The sequence below is a fragment of the Benincasa hispida genome, chromosome 6 (assembly GCF_027475165.1).
Source record: "Benincasa hispida cultivar pf3 chromosome 6, pf3_genome.v1.1, whole genome shotgun sequence".
NCBI classification, from domain to species: Eukaryota; Viridiplantae; Streptophyta; class Magnoliopsida; order Cucurbitales; family Cucurbitaceae; genus Benincasa; species Benincasa hispida.
In genome coordinates, this window is record NC_143483.1 from 36,373,980 (window position 1) to 36,392,155 (window position 18,176).

The following is an 18,176-nucleotide window of genomic DNA, read 5'->3' on the forward strand; positions in this document are numbered from 1 at the left end:
AAAAAAATACCCCACAATTTTGTTATTTATTTAAAAAGGACTTATATTCTTTCAATAGATGCAAGATCCTTTAATGATCTTTTATAAGTATTTCAAAACTTCCTTTGGAGTAAAACAATTATTAGAACGCTGGACGCAAAGTTGACATGTCTGAATATAGTGCTTTCATACTTAATCTAGGAAAATGTCACTCCACATCACCACCATGTTAGTTTTTAGCCCAATGGTCAAATAGATCTCTACTCAAAAGATAATTTTAAAATTTAGGAAATTATGGAGTGATATTATCCTTAAGGAGCTATTTGAGACGTTGAGTTGAGTTACGAAGTCTGGAGTTAATATGTATGTGGAGTTAAGAAGTTCGTGTTTGGAGTGAAAAGTTGTTTAATCTAAAGTAGGGTGCAGAGTTGAGTTATTAAGTCAGGGGTATATGGTTGTTACGGGAGCTTGGCATCAGAGGTGGTTACCAAAAGTAGTCGTCGGAGCATGTCATCAGAGTTGGTCGTCGCCAGTAACCCGTAGGTTGAGTCATTGGAGATATTGGAGAGAGGGAGAGAGAACGAGTGGAAGGTGGACTTCGTTGATAAATGTGCAAACTTCGGGAGTGAATACGTTAAAGTTGGTGGAGTTGAATTATTTACCATCGACTTGTAAAGTTGGTAGGCTAAATATTGAGTTAGTTTTAACTCAACCCAAGCCATACCCCAAACATACTTAAAAGATCATGAATATTTAAAAAACAAAATTGATGGACACGACAAAATTATAACAAATACCCTTACATTTTATCATTTGTTTAAAAAACCCCATGTACTTTCAAAAGTATTATTGGAATAAAAATGAACAGAAATAGAGACTTAAAATTATGTAGCGATAACCTAAAATGACCTTGTGATCCAAATTTTCGTTCTAAATTATTGTCACACTATTTTAAATCTCAATTTTTATCCTAAATTCTAAAGTATTTCTACTTCAATATATATTTGAAACCTTTATTAAAGTTGAGAGGTAATCTTACCATTTTGAAAGTTGATGGTATTTTTTTATGGCATTTTAACAAAGATCATTTATAATCTAGCGAAAAAAAGAAAAAAAGAAAAAAAAAAAAAAATCCAAAAAGCCGTGGCCGTTCTCAGTGGGATCGTCGACGGCTGCGAGAGAGGATTCATGGAGGTGGTTTCCAAACTCTAATCCTTTGGAACCATGCTTCTTCTTCTTTTCAACATTTTCAGTCCCAAACTTGTTCGTTCTTTTACTTCCTCTTCCAACGGTTCCTCTAATACTCCATGTCTTCAAACCTTATTAAAAACCGGCTTCGCTCCTACTCTGAAATCCATCAATCTCTTCTTCCGTTTTCTCTACCACAATCGCAGATTCGACTATGTCATCCATTTTTTTTACCAAATAAATGCCAACCAAGTCAAGGGAAACTCCAAAACTCACTTGATTCTCATATGGGCACTCCTCAAATCCCACAAATATGACGATGCAGAGCAAATATTGAAGACCCAGATGCCGGTTTCTTCAAATTTTCATCGAAATCGCCTTTGGAACTTGTTGATACGAGGACTTTGTGTCAACAAAGAAGACCCAGAAAAGGCATTGTGGGTATTGCAGGATTGCTTGAGAAATCATGGTATTTTGCCTTCTTCTTTCACTTTCTGTGAGTTGATTCATAAATTTTGTTCTCTTGGAATGATGGACAAGACAGTTGAAATTCTAGAGCTAATGTCTGATGAGAATGTGAACTACCCTTTTGATAATTTTGCCTGTAGTTCTGTAATTTCTGGGTTCTGTAATATTGGAAAACCGGAATTGGCTTTGAAGTTTTTCGAAAACGCTAAAACATTGGGGAACTTGAAACCTAATTTGGTGACTTATACTGCGCTGATTAGCGCACTCTGTAAGTTGCATAGAGTTAATGAAGTTTCGGATTTGGTTTGTAAAATGGAGAAGGAAAATTTAGCATTTGATGTTGTTTTCTATAGTTGTTGGATTTGTGGGTATATTGCTGAAGGGTTGTTATTGGATGTTTTCAAAAGGAACAGGGAAATGGTTGAGAAGGGAATAAGACCTGATATGATAAGTTATACTATTTTGATACATGCTCTTTCCAAGTTGGGAAATGTGGAGAAGGCATTTGGGATTTTAGAGAGGATGAAGAAGTTGGGATTAGAACCTAGTTCGGTTACGTATACGGTGATTATGCTAGGGTTTTGCAACAAAGGGAAACTGGAGGAAGCTTTCTCTCTTTTTGAAATGGTTAAGGGTTTGGAGATGGAGGTTGATGAATTTATGTATGCAACTCTGATTGATGGATGTTGCAGAAAGGGAGATTTTGATCGTGTTTTTGGTCTTCTTGATGAAATGGAAACAAGAGGGATGAAATTGAGTCTTGTTACATACAATACTGTAATTAATGGACTTTGCAAATGGGGGAGAACGTCTGAGGCAGATAGACTATCAAAGGGCTTACATGGTGACGTTATTACATATAGTACACTATTACATGGATACATTCAAGAACGAAACATCACTGGAATTTTTGAAACAAAGACAAGACTGGAAGATGCTGGGATTTCTCTGGATGTTATCATGTGTAATGTTCTGATCAAAGCACTGTTTATGGTTGGCGCATTTGAAGATGCTTATATACTCTACAAGAGAATGCCAGAAATTGGTCTGGCTGCAAATTCTATTACTTACCATACAATGATTAATGGATATTGTAATATTAGTAGGATAGATGAAGCAGTTGAGATATTCAATGAGTTCAAGTTAGCGTCATGTGCTTCAGTGGCTGTTTACAATAGTATTATAAAAGCACTATGCAGAGAAGGTCGAGGAGAAAAGGCCTTTGAGGTCTTTATTGAACTGAACCTCAAAGTTCTGACTTTGGATGTAAGTGTGTGTAAGTTGCTTGTCAGAACCGTTTTTGAAGAAAAAGGTGCAGCTGGGCTTTGCGAAGCACTGTATGGGATGGAAAAGGTGGAACAAGATGTATACAATGTTACATGCAATGATGCTATTCGGTTTCTATGCAAGAGAGGTTTCTCAGAGATGGCGAGTGAATTTTATTCAAGGATGATGAGAACCCGTTTGCTTCTTGAAAAGAAAACATTTTATTTGCTCATAAAAGCGTTGAATAGTGAAGGAAAGACATGGATAAGTTGGCCTATTTTCAGTAACTTTTTGAAAGAATATGGCCTATCTGAGCCCATTGTTAAGCAGATTATTGTAGATTTTCAATGCACGAGGTTCACTCTTCCAAATTTAAAGAAAATGGAAGAGAAATTTTCAACATTTATGGTACCTGATACCATGTTTAAAGTGCTAGTAAGAGAAGGAAGATTTTTTGATGCTTATAACCTTGTAGTGAAGCGTGGAAGTAATCTGTTGCTTGGTGACATATTTGATTATTCTACTCTGGCTCATGGTCTTTGTAAAGGTGGACAAATGAGCGAAGCATTGGATATTTGTGTTTTTGCCAAGACAAATGGAATGAAGTTGAATATTATCTGTTATAATATAATCATAAAGGGACTGTGCCTCCAAAGTCGTCTTATCGAAGCATTCCGGCTCTTTGATTCACTGGAAAGAATTGGCTTGATACCTACTGAAATCACATATGGGACTCTAATTGACTCCTTATGCAGAGAAGGATACCTGGAAGATGCAAGGCAGTTGTTTGAGAGGATGATCCCGAAAGGTCTTAGACCAAATACTCATATTTACAATTCACTGATTGATGGTTACATCAGGATTGGTCAAATTGAAGAAGCCTTTCAGCTTTTGCATGAATTGGGGACAGGAGTTTTTAATCCTGATGAATTCTCTGTGAGCTCTGCAATTAAGGCTTATTGCCGAAAGGGTGATTTGGAAGGTGCTCTTTCATTCTTTTTTGAGTTCAAGAATAAAGGCATTTTACCTGATTTTTTGGGCTTCTTATATTTGATAAGAGGTCTTTGTGCCAAGGGAAGAATGGAAGAAGCAAGGGATATACTCTACGAGATGATACAGTCCCAATCGGTAATGGAGTTGATTAGCAAGGTTGATACTGAGATCAAAACTGAGTCTATAGGAAGCGCCCTCACCCATTTATGCAAGGAAGGACGTATCTTAGAAGCCTACACCATTCTTAATGAAGTTGGCTCTATATATTTCTCTGCTCAGAGGCATTCTACTATATACAATCAACCTCATAAGTTGCATATAAATGACAAGAGATCTGTAGATGTTGTTCATTTTGGACCCAAAGCCTACTCATGCGTCCCTACACTTCCAAGTTTTGGATCCTCAAATGTTCATACAGTTGAAAACGTGGAGTATGAGAATCTGGAAAAGAGGCCTCATTTTGAGGACTTTAACTTATACTATCCTCTACTTTCTTCCTTTTGTTCTGAAGGAAATGTTCAAAAGGCTACTCAATTAGTGAAGAAAGTAATTTCCAGTTTGGACAGAGGCTAATTGTACGGAATAGGAAAGCAGAAAGTACTTCGGCTTCTTCGATGCGGGGGAAAAGAAAAAGAATTTCTGTCCACCATGGGCAAAGGAAATTCTCTCTGACCTGGATGGAGGTTGATTGCGTAACAGAAATGGTCTTGATTATTTCACTTCAAGGGGTTCCCTCTCCACGAATGTGAAAAGAGTAGCATTACTCCGGACAGGTACACATGATTTGTTATTAATATGCAAGATACGTTGCTGTAATCTTATGCATTCTGTCTGATTGTCTGCTTGAAATATGAATTGTTGAGTAAATATATATTTTACATGTAAATGAAAACCTAATGTATATTTATCTTGGAAAGTACGCTTGGAAGCTTTTTAGTTGATCGTGTTAATTCTGCTATAAGTGCTTAATCTTCTTTTAGATTTATGGAATTCCATTGGATTAAAAAGTATCTTAGTTTCTGCTAAAAACATTATGCATTTGTTGCCTTTGTTCATTTATAACGGTGTGCTCTGAATGTGTTCTATTTGAGTTTAATCTTGTTGATTGTGTTAATTTTGTTGCCAGTGTGCTCGGAATGTGTTCTATTTGAGTTTAAAATGAACAAGGGTGAAAGTTCCATCATAGGTCTTGACTGTTTTCCTGCCAAATTAAGTTCTTGGGCATCTTTGGTTGGGAGTGAGGTGTAATGCCCCAGGCCCAGGATTCGGAATCCGGATTCAGCCCCTGATGGCCCCGGCATTCTCCTGCGTCCTGGCTATGTTATCCCCCTTGCCTTGAATGCTTTTTAAGAAAACTCCCAGGAAGTCACCCAACATAGGATTGCTCCAAGCTAAGCACGCTTAACTTTGGAGTTCTTATGATTGAGCCACCGAAAAGGAAGGTGCACCTTGTTGGTATAGGTAGTAACTTTCAATTCTTTTAACCCTTTCTTAACCATACTTTCATGTCCTTAGGATCCCTCTCATTCAGATGCGATATCGGTTCATTCATGTACCCCTCCTGAACTCGGGTCGTTACATACCCACCAGCTTCCGCTTGGTTCGTCCCCAAACCACATCTTACTGGGAGAGGTTCCTCTCTGATACCATCTGTAACGACCCAGGCCCAGGATTCGGACCAGGATTTAGAATCCGGATTCGACACCTGATGGCCCCGACATTCCCCTGCGTCCCCTGCGACCTGGCTATGTCATCCTCACTTGCCTTGAATGCTTCTAGAAGTGAAAGTTGTCCCCACAAACCAACACAGGTCCTTTCAACATGCTTTGTCCTTACTCACATGCATCTTAAGAAAATTCCCAGGAGGGTCACCCAACATAGGATTGCTCCAAGCTAAGCACGCTTAACTTTGGAGTTCTTATGATTGAGCCACCGAAAAGAAAGGTGCACCTTGTAGCTGGTCAAACAGGTCATCGATTCTAGGAAGCGGGTACTTATTCTTAATGGTCACCTTATTCAACTCCCTGTAGTCTATGCATAAACGTAACGACCCATCCTTTTTCTTCACAAACAGCACTGGTGCACCCCACGGAGAAACACTGGGTCGTATGAACCCTTTATCAAGCAGTTCCTGCAATTGAACCTTCAATTCTTTCAATTATGCCGGAGCCATTCTGTACGGTGCTTTGGATGTAGGAATTTCGATCGAAAAGTCAATCTCCCTTGGTGGAGGCAATCCTGGAAGTTCTTCCGGAAATACATCGGGATAATCTCTCACACTGGTTCAGAGGTTAGTGCAACCTCGGTTTCTCTTGTGTCAACTACGCTAGCCAAGATACTCTAGACACCTTGGTTAATCAATCTCTTGGCCTTAACTGCTGAAATCACCTTGGGAAAAACTACTATCCCGACCCCTTTGAACTTAAAGCTGGCTTCTCTAGGGGGTTAAAATTCACCTCCTTACGAGAACAATCTATACTAGCATGGTTGGCAGCCAACCAATTCATGCCTAGAATTACATCGAAATCACGCATGTCTAATACTATCAGAGTCACATCAAGGGTGCGGTTTGCTATTTCTAACTGACATGCTTTTATTTTTTCACTTGCTATCATAATTTCTCCTGACGGTGTAGACATTGACAAAACATAGCCTAAAGGTTCCAAAACTAATATGGCATGCTTTATGAACAACGAAGAAATGAAAGAGTGGGACGAGCCAGAGTCAAACAATGTCAAGGCATAGTGCCCCAAGATTGGGAATGTACCTGTCACCACTGTTTCCGAGTGCTCAGCTTCCCGACGATTGGTGGCATAGACCCGACCCTGCTGCTGCTGTCGGTTTGAACTACCCCGATGCTTACTCGGGGGCTGACCCCCCGCACTTTTGGAATCACTACTAGGGCATTGGTCTGCCATATGCTCTATCTGCTTACATTTGAAACAAGTCCCTGTGCCAATCAGACAACGTTCCTAATGACGCTTCCCACATTACTTGCACACTGACCTTTCCCTCCAAACTCCTCCTGAAGTAGTAGCCTGTCGTTGGGCATGCTCTACTGACCTGCTTGTACTCTGGACCTTCTGCGGAGGTCCCGAAGCTTTCTGCTCAACTTTCCTCTTCTGGCCGGGGGCCGGTTCCTCCGTCAGGGACTTGAGGAATTCTATCCCTGAAGGACAACCCACACGTGCTGCCGCTCGAAAGGCTGCGGCGTAGGTGGATGGATCCAGAGCTTGCATAATGCCTCGCACCCCGTCTCGAAGTCCTTGTGCAAACCTTTCGACCCTCCTTGCTTCGGTAGACACCAGGTCAGGGGCGAAACAAGACAATTTGTCAAACTCCTCTTCATACTCTTTTACTGTCATGGTTCCCTGCTTCAAGTTCATGAACTCAGCCTGCTTGTTGTACCTCACATGAGTAGAGAAGTACTTCTCGTAAAATCGCTCCTTGAACTGATCCCATGTGGCTTGGCCTCCACCGGCTTCTATCATTCTCTCAGCCGAGCGCCACCAACGCTTGGCATTGTCGATGAGAACGAAAGTGGCACACTGCAGCTTCTACTCCTCTGGACACCTCATGTACTGGAAGATCCTTTCAACAGTGGACAACCACAATTCTGCATTTGTGGGGTCTTTCAGGGACCCGTTAAACGTCGGGGGATCATACTTTTTGAAATCTCGCAGGTATCCAGCTTCCAAAGAAGGTCCTGCCACGGTCCGAATCGTGCCTATCCTGATTCTGAATTGGTGGTAACGGGACTGACGAGGATGGCGCCTGCTGTGACTGTACGTGCTGGGCTATTTGCTCGGCCACCATGCCCCTTAGCTATCCCACCATGGCTTGCTTGACGACGTTCCCAACAGCTGCAGCCATAGTCGTATATTCTACTGGAATTTCTAAGGACGACGGTCCTAGTAGGGGCACAGTTGAAGCTCGAGGCCCACTTCTTGGTCTAACCCTCTGCCAAGTTGATAGTGCAACCAACCTTGAGGCAACAGATTATTGTTGCACAGCAGGGTGATCCCGACCTGGTTCAGAAGTGTTGTCAGGTAGGGTCGGGTCATGCAAGTGAATTTTCTGTGTCAGTGGACAAGGGTCTTTTGTTTCAGGGACGGTTGTGCGTCCCAGCAGATGATGGCTTGAAAGGAGAACTGTTGACAGAAGCTCATAACTCTCCATTCTTGATGCACCCAGGTAGTACCAAAATGTACCATGATGTGAAGCGGTATTACTGGTGGCCTAATATGAAAAGGGAGATAGCTGACTATGTTAGTAGATGTTTAGTCTGTCAACAGGTGAAGGCCCCGAGGTAGAGGATAGCAGGCTTGCTACAACCATTGGATGTGCCAGAGTGGAAATGGGAGAGCGTGGCTATGGATTTTATTACGGGGTTGCCTAGGACAACAAAGGGTTTCTCGGTGATTTGGGTTGTGATAGACAGACTCACCAAGGTGGCACATTTTATTCCAGGACAGCTCACGTACGCGGTGAGTAAGTGGGCTCAGTTATATATGAAGGAGATAGTAAGGTTGCATGGTGTGCCAGTGTCAATTGTGTCCGACACGGACCCTCGTTTCACCTCCAGTTTTTGGAAGAGCCTCCAGACAGCTTTAGGGTCGCGGTTGAACTTCAGTACAACGTTTCACCCCCAAGCTGATGGGCAAACAGAACGTTTAAATCAGACGTTGGAGGACATGTTACGTGCTTGTGCGTTGGATTTCTCAGGGGGTTGGGACTCCCACTTACATTTGGCAGAGTTTTCTTATAATAATAGCTATCAGACTACCATTGGCATGTCGCCGTTTGAAGCTCTTTATGGCAGAGGTTGCAGGTCTCCTGTTTGCTGGGGGTGAGATTGGGGAGAGGAAACTGGTGGGAACTGAGTTAATGGAGTTGACGAATGAAGCCATGCAGAAGATTAGGCTAGAATGCTAGCAGCCCAAAGTAGACAGAAAAGTTACGCGGATGTTAGGCGTAAAGATCTGGAGTTCGAAGCAGGTGACAAGGTGTTCCTGAAAGTGGCGCCGATGAAGGGTGCCCTGAGATTCGGGAAGAAGGGTAAGCTAAGTCCACGTTTTGTAGGGCCATTCGAGATTTTGGAACGGGTCGGCTCTGTGGCTTACCGTTTGGCCTTGCCACCGTCTCTCTCCGCGGTCCATAATGTGGCCAGGGAGGTGAGGAAGTATTTAACGGACCCGTCTCATGTGGTGGACTTTGAGCCCTTGCAGCTGAATGAAAACTTGAGTTACGAGGAGAAGCCTGCACAAATTGTGGCCAGGGAGGTGAAAGTTTTGCGCAGCAAAGAGGTGCCACTGGTGAAGGTGCTGTGGTAGAGCCATTAGTTTGAGGAAGCAACTTGGGAGCGAGAGGACGAGATGAGGGCACTGCATCCAGAGCTCTTCCAGGATTAGAACTTTTGAGGACGAAAGTTTATTAAAGGGGGGAAGAGTGTGACGCCCCAAAGATTTGTACTTTAAAAAAAAAAAAAGAGGGAAGAAAAAGAAAATCGTTGGTTAATTTGGGAAAGGAAGAGGGAATTAGGGTTATAAAGGTTGGGGACCTCAGGCTACGTGCGAAGAAAAAAAAAAATGATTTCTTTTTTTCTTTTTTCTTCTTCCCCTCCCCCCCCCCACTGTGCAGTCGTCGCCGCCTCCTTCTTTACCGGCCAACCTTCGACATCCAGCCGCGATCGCCGATCGTTTTTCTTCCCCGTCCGCTGCTCGACCTTTGGTTCCGGTCGTTAGCTTCGACTGACCCCAGTCACTCGACCGCAAGCGTTCCAGCCGCGTCGAGCTCTTCTTCTGCCTCTATTCATCCGCCGCGCATCAGTTTTTCTGTTGATAGCCAAAGCCCAGCGCGCGTCAGATCACTCACCTTGTTCGATCGCACACCAGAACAGTGCCGGTTGTTGCCGATTCGTGGTTGGTTCCGCCTGATTCTTTTGTTCGGGGAACGTGTGGCGGTGAAGGGAGTTTTTGAGCAAAGTAAGGTTTCGTTTGGGACAGGTAAGTGATTTACTGCTGGTTTTGAAATCTGGTTTAGGAGTTAGGTGTCTTACACTTTCATGCAAAATACATCATTTTATTATTTGACTATTTAATTTCCTTCATTTTAAAGTAGGGTTTAGGGGTACCCCGAACGGTAAATTTTTATTTTATTTTATTTTTGTTTTAGTTTATTTATTATCATTTAATTATGTTTTCTTATCTTTGCTCATTCGAGCATTATTAAATAAAATTCGGCTTTTATTTGATGGTTTAAAAGAAAATGTATGGTTAAGCCTATGCATGCATGAAGTAGCGTCCTAGAATTAAGTAGGAAACTAGGGTCGTTACAGTTGGTATCAGAGCCTAAGTTTTAGGTTCTGTAGACTGACTTACATCGTGAGTCTAATCTATTCCTTATGGCCACAAATGGATCTTTCGTCATCGTCGGGTATGTTGTTTAAAAAAAAAAAAAAAAAAACCTTTAGGGAAATATATATATATATGAAATCCTACTTGTGGTGCAATCGTTTAATGGTTTACCCTGCTAATGTGTATTAAAGTGCTACGTGTGGTCACCAAGTATGGCACCACGAACTAGAGGAAGGGGCAGTCGAGGCAGGAAAGTAGTTGGGGAGTGGGACCCCGACTTGCAAGAACCCGAGGTGCAGAGCCAAGAGGTGCGGGACCCGCCACCTGGTGACCCCTCTAGGTCAACTTGGCAGAGGGTTAGACCAAGAAGCAGGCCTCGAGCTTCAACTGTGCCCCTGCCAGGACCGTCGTCCTTAGAAATTCTAGTAGTATATATGGTTATGGCTGCAGCTATTGGGAACGTCGTCACGCAAGCTGTGATGGGACAGCTAAGGGGCATGGTGGCTGAGCAGATAGCCCAGCACGTACAGTCACAGCAGGCGCCATCCTCGTCAGTCCCGTTACCACCAGATCAGAATCAGGATAGGGCCACGAGTCGGACCGTGGCAGGCCCTTCTTTGGAAGCTGGATACATGCGAGATTTCAAGAAGTATGATCCCCCGATATTTAACGGATCCCTGAAAGACCCCACAAATGCAGAATTGTGGTTGTCCACTGTTGAGGGGATCTTCCAGTACATGAGGTGTCCAGAAGAGTAGAAGCTGCAGTGTGCCGCTTTCGTTCTCATCGACAATGCCAAACGTTGGTGGCGCTCGACTGAGAGAATGATAGAAGCCGGTGGAGGCCAAGCCACGTGGGATCAGTTCAAGGAGCTGTTTTACGAGAAGTACTTCTCTGCTCATGTGAGGTACAACAAGCAGGCTGAGTTCATGAACTTGAAGCAGGGAACCATGACAGTAGAAGAGTATGAAGAGGAGTTTGACAAATTGTCTTGTTTCGCCCCTGACCTGGTGTCTACCGAAGCAAGGAGGGTCGAAAGGTTTGTGCAAGGACTCCGAGACGGGGTGCGAGGCATTGTGCAAGCTCTGGAGCCGCCCACCTACGTCGCAACCTTTCGAGCGGCAGCACGCGAGTTGTCCTTCAGGGATAGAATTCCTGAAGTCCCTGACGGAGGAACCGACCCCTGGCTAGAAGAGGAAAGTTTAGCAGAAAGCTCCGGGACCTCTGCAGAAGGTCCAGAGTACAAGCAGGTCAGTAGGGCATGCCCAACGACAGGTTACTATTTCAGGAGGAGTTTGGAGGGAAAGGCCAATGTGCAAGTCATGTGGAAAGCGTAATTGGGGACGCTGTCTGATTGGCACAGGGACTTGTTTTAGATGCAAGCAGATAGGGCATATGGCAGACCAATGCCCTAGTAGTGGTTCCGGAAGTGCGGGGGGTCAGCCCTCGAGTTCGCATCAGGGTAGTTCAAACCGACAGCAGCAGCAGGGTCGGGTCTATGCCACCAGTCTCGGGAAGCTGAGTACTCGGGAATAGTGGTGACAGGTAAGCTCCCAATCTTGGACCACTATGCCTTGACATTGTTTGACTCTGGCTCGTCCCATTATTTCATTTCTTCGTTGTTCGTAAAGCATGCCATGTTAGTTTTGGAACCTTTGGGCTATGTTTTGTCAGTGTCTACACCGTCAGGAGAAATTATGATAGCAAATGAAAAGATAAAAGCATGTTAGTTAGAAATAGCAAACCGCACCCTTGATGTGACTCTGATAGTATTAGACATGCGTGATTTCGATGTAATTCTAGGCATGAATTGGTTGGCTGCCAACCATGCTAGTATAGATTGTTCGCGTAAGGAGGTGAATTTTAACCCCCTAGAGAAGCCAGCTTTAAGTTCAAAGGGGTCGGGATAGTAGTTTTGCCCAAGGTGATTTCAACGGTTAAGGCCAAGAGATTGATTAACCAAGGTGTCTAGAGTATCTTGGCTAGCGTAGTTGACACAAGAGAAACCGAGGTTGCACTAACCTCTGAACCAGTGTGAGAGATTATCCCGATGTATTTCCGGAAGAACTTCCAGGATTGCCTCCACCAAGGGAGATTGACTTTTCGATCGAACTAGAGCTAGGCACTATTCCTACATCCAAAGCACCGTACAGAATGGCTCCGGCAGAATTGAAAGAATTGAAGGTTCAATTGCAGGAACTGCTTGATAAAGGGTTCATACGACCCAGTGTTTCTTCGTGGGGTGCACCAATGTTGTTTGTGAAGAAAAAGGATGGGTCGTTAAGTTTATGCATAGACTATAGGGAGTTGAATAAGGTGACCATTAAAAATAAGTACCCGCTTCCTAGAATCGATGACCTGTTTGACCAGCTACAAGGTGCACCTTTCTTTTCGGTGGCTCAATCATAAGAACTCCAAAGTTAAGCGTGCTTAGCTTGGAGCAATCCTATATTGGGTGATCTCCTGGGAATTTTCCTAGGATGCATGTGAATGAGGACAAAGCATGTTGAAAGGACCCGTGTTGGTTTGTGGGGACAACTTTCACTTCTAGAAGCATTCAAGGCAAGTGAGGATGGCGTAGCCAGGTCGCAGGGGACACAGAGGAATGCTGGAGCCATCAGGTGCCGAATCCGGATTCTGAATCCTGGTCCGAATCCTGGGCCTGGGGCGTTACATGAGGTGTGTCAATTCTGTCCTCTTATATTGGGCTTCCTTTGGGGGTAATTTGTGGAGTTAGATTTTCTGGAATCTTATCTTACACCAAATTTAGAAAGGACTATTTAATTGGAAATATGCATTTTTCTCTAAAGGAGGAAGACTCACCCGAATTTACTCGGTGTTGAGTGGAATCCTCAGTTACTTCTTGTCTCTGTTCAAAATTACGATGTCTATGAGTAAATCCCTTGAGAGATTTATACAAATTTTTTTGTGGGAAGGGGTCGGTGAGGGGAGGGTTACATTTGGTTAAGTGGAAGTTCATGGTGCAAGAAGTAGAATTAGGAGGCTTAGGGATTGGGAGCCTGAGATTATGTAACGAGACCTTGTTGGTTAAGTGGTTGTGACGCTTATTTAGGAGCCTGATGCATTTTGGTCCAAACTCCCCAAAGTTATTGTGAATAGAAATGGTCCGCACCCTTCCAACTGGGTGGCAAGTTGTGGTTCTGAAGGACTTTGTAAAATCCTCTGGAATGCTATTGCATATGGTTTCCCTTTCTTCTCTCAGTTTGTTAGATGCTCTGTTTGGGAAGGCATGAAAGTTTACTTTGCGAGGTTTGTTCGTTAGGTGATAAACTCTTGCGTGAGTTGTTTCCTCATTTATATCATCTTTCTCAGAAGAAGCATCGTTCAGTGGATTCTATTTTGTCTTCTCCTTCTGATCCCTCTTCTTCAATATCCTCTTTCTGACAGGTGATTTATGTGATGGTTGTTTTTTCCTTTCTGCAAAACCAGCGTGTTTTTCCAGGGAGTAGGGACGCTAGGATTTGGTCTCCTGTTCCCATCTCTTTTCAGGGTCATGAAGTGAAATTCTCTGTTTATGTCCATGCATCTAAGGAAAAGCTGGTGGATGTTAACCATACTTCGCTGGTCGAAACTCGTCTAGAAATCTTTGGAATTAATGTTACTGCACTGAATATTCTAGTAGAAATCTTTGGAACTGGGGTAAAAGCTTTATTCAAAATGAGTGTTTTTTAATCATTTTCTGCTTCTGTTTCTCGCTGTTTCAAAGATGCTCCTCTTACACGAGAAATGAGTTGAAATACGCTTTGTTCATTTTATTATGGAGTTGAATGATATATATTTTTATTCACTTTACATTCTACTGTACCAGCCATACAGCAGCGATTGTAGCTAGAAATGATGGAATCCCCATGAGAATACCTGGTGGTGAGTTTGGTAAAGAAATAAGCCGGGGAAAAGAAACTTACATGGATTCCCCTAGCGACGGCAAGTGAACCGGGAAGGGCCAATCTTGAGAATCAAGTGCCCTCCGCGTCCGAATTGTAGTATGGAGAAGCGTCCTTAGCAGAGGGGACTGGGCACAAGTGCCTTAGAAGGGGCATTGAAGAGGGTGAGAGAGTCCCATTGTGCTCGAATCCTATTGCACCAGAAGGCACTGTCAACGAGTCAGGTTGTTTGGGAATTCAGCCGCAATTGCGCTCCCTGTGCTAGGTGAGGGAGATAGAAATGGCTCAATTTAAAGCAGCTGTATCATTTTCCTTGTAAACGTTTTACTTGAATTTCTATGCATTGAATTACTGTAAATAAAGCTCTCTACAGGAATTTTGGAGGATTTGTCGCTGATATGGTTGCAGCTATTGACCAGGCATCAGCCATATACATCCAAAACCTGGAAATCTAAATCTCAGAGTAGTTTTTCGAATTTGTGTGTGATGGCTCAGGTCATATTGAATTTGTGCTAATTCTCAGGTTCTGAAGATTACTTGGGGTTTTTGTGCACGAGGGCGGGCATCAACGTTTACAAGTTACACAACCCTACAAACTAACCTTGCAACTTAACCGTCGCCATGACTGTTTCTCGCTCAGTAACAAATGTTGCTGAGGAAGAAACCTATACAATCACTGCAAGGATGAACCCTGCTGTTGCCATAGAAGTGAATCCTCCAACAATGACTTTACAATTCGGTTTCGTCAAGAGCACATTTTCAGTTACTTCCACAGCGCGATCAGTGACAGGAGCATATAGTTTCAGTGAGTTTCTATTGAAGGCCGGTAGGGGGCACAATATTAGAATACCTGCAGTAGCCATGGTATACCAATGATGAGATGATTTTTGGTTAATTAGAACAAAAAAAGGGTAAAAGTTTGTGGTTGTAATATATATATATATATTTTTTGTATCTGTTGGAACAAACTAAATAGGATGTTAGATGTAATTTGTCTGAAATATATGTGTGGCTGTAAAGATCAACTTTAGAACAAGTGGGGAGGCTCATGTTTTTTGTTTTTCGATGGATAATTATTTGATTTTTGAAAATTGTGTTCGTTTTATCCTAATTTATTTTTACATTTTTAAAGTTAATTTTATATAACTAAAATTAATTTTGAATGATCGGAAATTTATTTTGGTGGTAGTAATTTTAAGTTTTTCAATATTGCTCTTAATATATCTTAGGAAAATTATGATGGGTGGCAAAATGAGAATGATAAAAAGAGAGCGTATCACATACTTTTTTAAAATTGAAACATGATCTTGAAACACTCATCACGTGTGTATTTTTTTTCAATTTTATTTGCATGTCAATTTTTTCATCTTCACACGTGCATAGTGTTTTATTTTTGTTTGATTTTTTTTTGCTCGATTATAGTATCAATTTCTTTTCTATATAAAAATTAGCAATTTAGGATCCCTATACTTAGGCTAATTTATACTTTCTTTCTTATCAAGAAAAAAAAATAATATACAAGATTTATCATGGGTATCAGAGCCAATTAGGTTTTAGCTGGTCCAAATCAGTACCGCCGTCAACCACGTCGCCGTCGACCAGCTCCTCCGCCGTTCACATATCTGCCCTTGCACAGACCCTCGCACTGATTTTTAATCTCCGTCGACGCCGTGCGCAGATCTGCACCGCCGTCGACCTCACGCACAGGTTTGCTTTCGCAGCTCTGTCACTCCTGCTCCATTCGCACAGGTCACCAAGCTCCGTACGGTCATATCTGATCTCGCAGCAGTCCCTCGTTCCACAACTTCGCACAAACCTCGCGCACAAGTTCGATCCGTTCAGATCTCACTGCCACTTCGATCTCACTGCCGCTCAGATCCGACTAATTTCGTTCATATCTCAACAGCTCAGAACATATCTCCTTGAAATCCAACTGTATTATCGCTCGAATCTCGCCAAATCTGAAAGTTTTATTACTATCTCGTTCAGATCTCATCCTCTCAGATCCGATCAGTTCTCGTTCATCCTCTCAGATCTGCCCCTTGTTCACGACAGATCTAAGAACTGCCTCCTCGTGGCTCGTTGTGAAGTGACCTAAACATTTTCTACAGCAGGTTTGGACCGGTCCGGTTTAGTTGTTTGAGTTCATTCAGCCCGGTCCGGTTTAGTCATTCGATTCACTTCGGCCTGGCTTACTTTGGTTCAGTGGTTTGGTTTGACTGCATTGGTTCACCCACTTTGGTTGATTATTTCTTGGAAAAATTACCTTTTTAGTCTCCAAGTTTGGAAGAATATTTGATTTTTCTTAAGTTTTAAAAATGTATCTTTTTAATCCTCAAGTTTATAAAAATAGGTCTATTTAGTCCCCAAGTTTTCAAAATATACATTTTTAGTCCTAAAGTTTATAAAAATAGGTTTAAAAGGTCCTTGAAGTATTTTTTATTTGATTTTTTAAAAAATAATTATTGATATTTAAAATTGAAAAAAAAAATAGTTTTAGACATGATGTGATTTTTAAAAATTATTCTTCTAATTTAAAATGTAATATAATTATTTAAAATAATAGTATGAAGTTATTTTAGAGACTTTTGAAACCTATTTTTAAAAATTTAAGAACTAAAAAGGTATATTTTGAAAACTCAGTGACCAAATGAGTCTTTTCTTATAAACTTAGAGACTAAAAAGTTACATTTTAAAAACTCAAGAACCAAACACACATATCCTACAAAACTTGAGGACCAAAAGAGTAATTTCCCCTTATTTCATCTTTTATAATGGTGAAATATTATGAGTCGCTCCTTGCTACGCATCACATGGTCATAAATTTATTCACTGTCCTACAATTGAGTGTAGGTATTGTCACAAATGTGGTCATATTTTGGAAAATTGCTCCACTTGACCACCTTGATCCTCGGATAAATCCACAAAACCAAGGAACTTATTTAACGCTAGTTCATCATCTATTGTTGCTGCATCCTCATCTACTGTTATTTCTTTTCTTAGATTTCCAATCAATAATGTTCTAGGCTTATTAGAAAAGGTATTTTTTTTCGAATTTCTTGGCCATTGTAGCCAAATCAGGTAATTCTTGGCTTCTTAACTCTGCTTGTTGTAATCATATGACCTCTGATATTTCTCTGATGTCTTCCCCCACTCCTGCTCCATCTTTGCCTACCATTTATGCTGATTGTTAAAAGAACAAAACAGAGACAACAAAAAACTTTAAGGTGAGAGTAAGAAGGAGAAGTACTATAGAGACGTTCAAAAGGGAGATGTTTTGAAGTATAGAGGAAGTAAGATGATTAATGACATAAATAGAAGTGAGTGCAGCTTCACCCAAAAACTTCTTAGGACAAGAAGTAAAGAGAAGTTGGGCATGAACATAATCCAAAATATTGCGATGTTTACATTTTGCTTGACCATTTTGTTGAGAAGTGTGAGGGTAAGAGCATTAAATAAGAGTGCTCTATTGGTTGAGAAAAGAGAGGAGAATTGAGTTCTTGTACTCCATTGCATTATCTGTACGAAGGACTTTGATGGTTCGTGAGAATTGTGTTTGAACTATATTGACAAAGTTAATGTAGATTTGAGAAAAGGCAGAATGACATTTTAGAAACTATATCCAAGTAAATTGAGAATAATCATCAATGAATACAAAGTATCGATAGCCATTGACAGTGGGAGTGGGAGCAGGACCCCAAATATCAAAATGAATTAAGTCAAAAGGTAATCATAAGAAGATGATGAATGTGGAAAAGATAAAGCAAGCTGTTTCGCAAGTTTACAATTTAAACAATCAAAGGGAGCAAACTTTTTGAAACATTATTTAAATTGCTAATAGAAACATACTTGCAAAGTTTTTTAGAGGAAACATGACCAAGACGAATGTGCAATTGATATATAGTAGAGTCATTGACAAACGTAGAGATAGATTAAGAAATAGGAAGCTGAAGAGAGGTGAGCTCAAACAATCATCCTACCTTGCATCTCATACCAACTATTTGTCCCGTTTGCGGATCTT

At 41.6% G+C, this 18,176-nt stretch overlaps 2 protein-coding genes and 1 long non-coding RNA gene across 7 annotated transcripts; 2 read left to right on the plus strand and 1 right to left on the minus strand.

Moving 5' to 3' along the window:
- Positions 1-1,061: 1,061 nt before the first annotated feature.
- LOC120079038 (Pentatricopeptide repeat (PPR) superfamily protein) lies at positions 1,062-15,246 on the plus strand. 5 transcript variants are annotated; one of them, XM_039033220.2, is made up of 3 exons: positions 1,062-4,667; positions 14,080-14,420; positions 14,519-15,246. In XM_039033220.2, exon 1 carries the CDS (start codon positions 1,204-1,206, stop codon positions 4,465-4,467), a length of 3,264 nt encoding a protein of 1,087 aa, XP_038889148.1. In that variant the 5' UTR covers positions 1,062-1,203; the 3' UTR covers positions 4,468-4,667; positions 14,080-14,420; positions 14,519-15,246. The 5 variants fall into 5 exon arrangements, with proteins under 5 accessions (XP_038889148.1, XP_038889151.1, XP_090171090.1 ...); XM_090314964.1 differs by having other exon boundaries at positions 1,076-4,667; positions 14,529-15,246; XM_090314963.1 differs by having other exon boundaries at positions 1,076-4,667; positions 14,679-15,246.
- Positions 8,823-9,227, plus strand: LOC150035636 (uncharacterized). The gene has a single exon (XM_090314381.1). It carries the CDS (start codon positions 8,823-8,825, stop codon positions 9,225-9,227), a length of 405 nt encoding a protein of 134 aa, XP_090170507.1.
- Positions 14,022-16,229, minus strand: LOC120079039 (uncharacterized). Its single transcript, XR_005482204.2, has 2 exons — positions 15,730-16,229; positions 14,022-15,005 (listed from the first exon to the last, which is right to left on the minus strand). It is a non-coding gene; the product is annotated as an uncharacterized LOC120079039 (long non-coding RNA).
- Positions 16,230-18,176: the final 1,947 nt, after the last annotated feature.